The 1,540-nt window shown below is 23.7% G+C and overlaps 1 protein-coding gene across 1 annotated transcript; it reads right to left on the bottom strand.

Annotated features, from left to right (window-relative positions):
- Positions 1-282: 282 nt before the first annotated feature.
- Positions 283-1,306, bottom strand: LOC105461462 (venom allergen 3-like). Its single transcript, XM_011707957.1, has 3 exons — positions 1,215-1,306; positions 992-1,124; positions 283-714 (listed from the first exon to the last, which is right to left on the bottom strand). Exons 2-3 carry the CDS (start codon positions 1,099-1,101, stop codon positions 582-584), a joined length of 243 nt encoding a protein of 80 aa, XP_011706259.1. The 5' UTR covers positions 1,102-1,124; positions 1,215-1,306; the 3' UTR covers positions 283-581.
- Between the last annotated feature and the right edge of the window lie 234 nt (positions 1,307-1,540).

Genomic DNA, 1,540 nt, shown 5'->3' with positions numbered 1-1,540 from the left:
TAACTTATAACTGATAACTTTTTTATTAAGTTAACTTTTAATTTAATAAATTTTATTATGGATTAACTTTCTTAACTAATTATAAGTTTAATTTTTAAGACTGTTAACTTTAATTTAACTTACATAAAAAAATATATTAACTTATCCAACCCTGCTTTTTTTGCCATATAGAAATTAAAAGAACACATGATAGAAAAGATATGAGAATATGATATGAGAATATTTATCTATCTCCCCTTAACTTATATTACCCTTAAGAATGTTATACATTGAAAAATTTTATTTTGTGTGCTGATTAGTTTTATTTATTTTCTCACAAGTACAATAATAGTATAATATAATTTCTTTGTAAAGATATTCTTATCTCTAAGCTACATCACACTGCTTTTCTGACCAAAAATTTGTTAATGATATTTTCATTAATTTGCCGGTTCTAAATATAAAAGAAATATTGATATATAAAACAATACATAAAAAAGTTTGTTTTTTTATATTGTTACTTTTTATCTTTTAAATTATATGTCATCAGGAGATGGCCAAATCTACTTCTTTATGTTATTTTATGCATTTTTTTCTATATTTCACGCCAAATTACAAACCATATGATGCGTAGTCAAGCCGTTTGATTCCTTAAACTTTATTCGTCCGCACCCGATCTTTGTCAAGTTAGCCCAGAGATTATAAGTAAAATCTTCTATTGTGTGTACAATATCCCTAATACAGATTATTTTGTAAAAATAAAATTATGTTATTATAAAAATTTTTTATATTTAATAAATATATATTGCATAGATGTACTTTAAACATTTATTTAAATTGATAGAATTTCTACACAAATACCTCTTTTCTTTACTTGATATTTGAACATTTAGAATTTTTAACGTCAAAAGAATTACTACAAATTAATTTATAAGTCTATTGTTTAAAATACATATTCATTAATACACCGTGTGTATAATATGCTAGAATATATAATATTTGAAATACTTACGGATATGCGGAAAAATAACGTCTTCCTACTTCAATTAAATTATAATACGCTGTTTCCATCAAGTCTTCTAAAGTGAACTCATTTTCATTCATAGAGGATTTCCAGGCCATATACTGGATAACTTCGAATCTTTCTGTGCGATGATGTTTATTATGGTAATAAATATATTACGTGTTATATTTAATAGGATTATATAAATGTAATTGCATAAATTATTACTCACCTTCGTTCCTACAGTCGTCATAATGTTTAATACACTGATTGGCCCATCTCTGTGCAATTGTCTCTAGTTCTTCATCCCAGGACTAAGAAATTAAAAATTAAACATATTTCCATTTAACATATTTAACGGAATTATTGAAAGATTAAACTCTAGTGGAATTTGAGATAAAATTCTTTTTTATAATAATATATTCTAAGTTATGTTCTGTATATACTTTGTATAGATGTATATTACACAATTATGCAAAATTATGAATATGACTCTATTTCAAATTCTATAACAAATTACAGATTTACTTGTAATAACTTCATATTTATATTTCTATT

Source organism: Wasmannia auropunctata, unplaced genomic scaffold, assembly GCF_000956235.1.
Source record: "Wasmannia auropunctata unplaced genomic scaffold, wasmannia.A_1.0 LD287315.1, whole genome shotgun sequence".
Taxonomy (NCBI): Eukaryota; Metazoa; Arthropoda; class Insecta; order Hymenoptera; family Formicidae; genus Wasmannia; species Wasmannia auropunctata.
This window is presented reverse-complemented; position numbering and strand designations above follow the sequence as displayed.

Coding starts and splice junctions, on each gene's coding strand:
- LOC105461462 (XM_011707957.1), bottom strand. CDS start 1,101: ATGGCCTGGAAATCCTCTATGAATGAAAATGAGTTCACTTTAGAAGAC. Junction 715..991: donor CGTTATTTTTCCGCATATCC/GTAAGTATTTCA, acceptor AATCTGTATTAG/GGATATTGTACACACAATAG.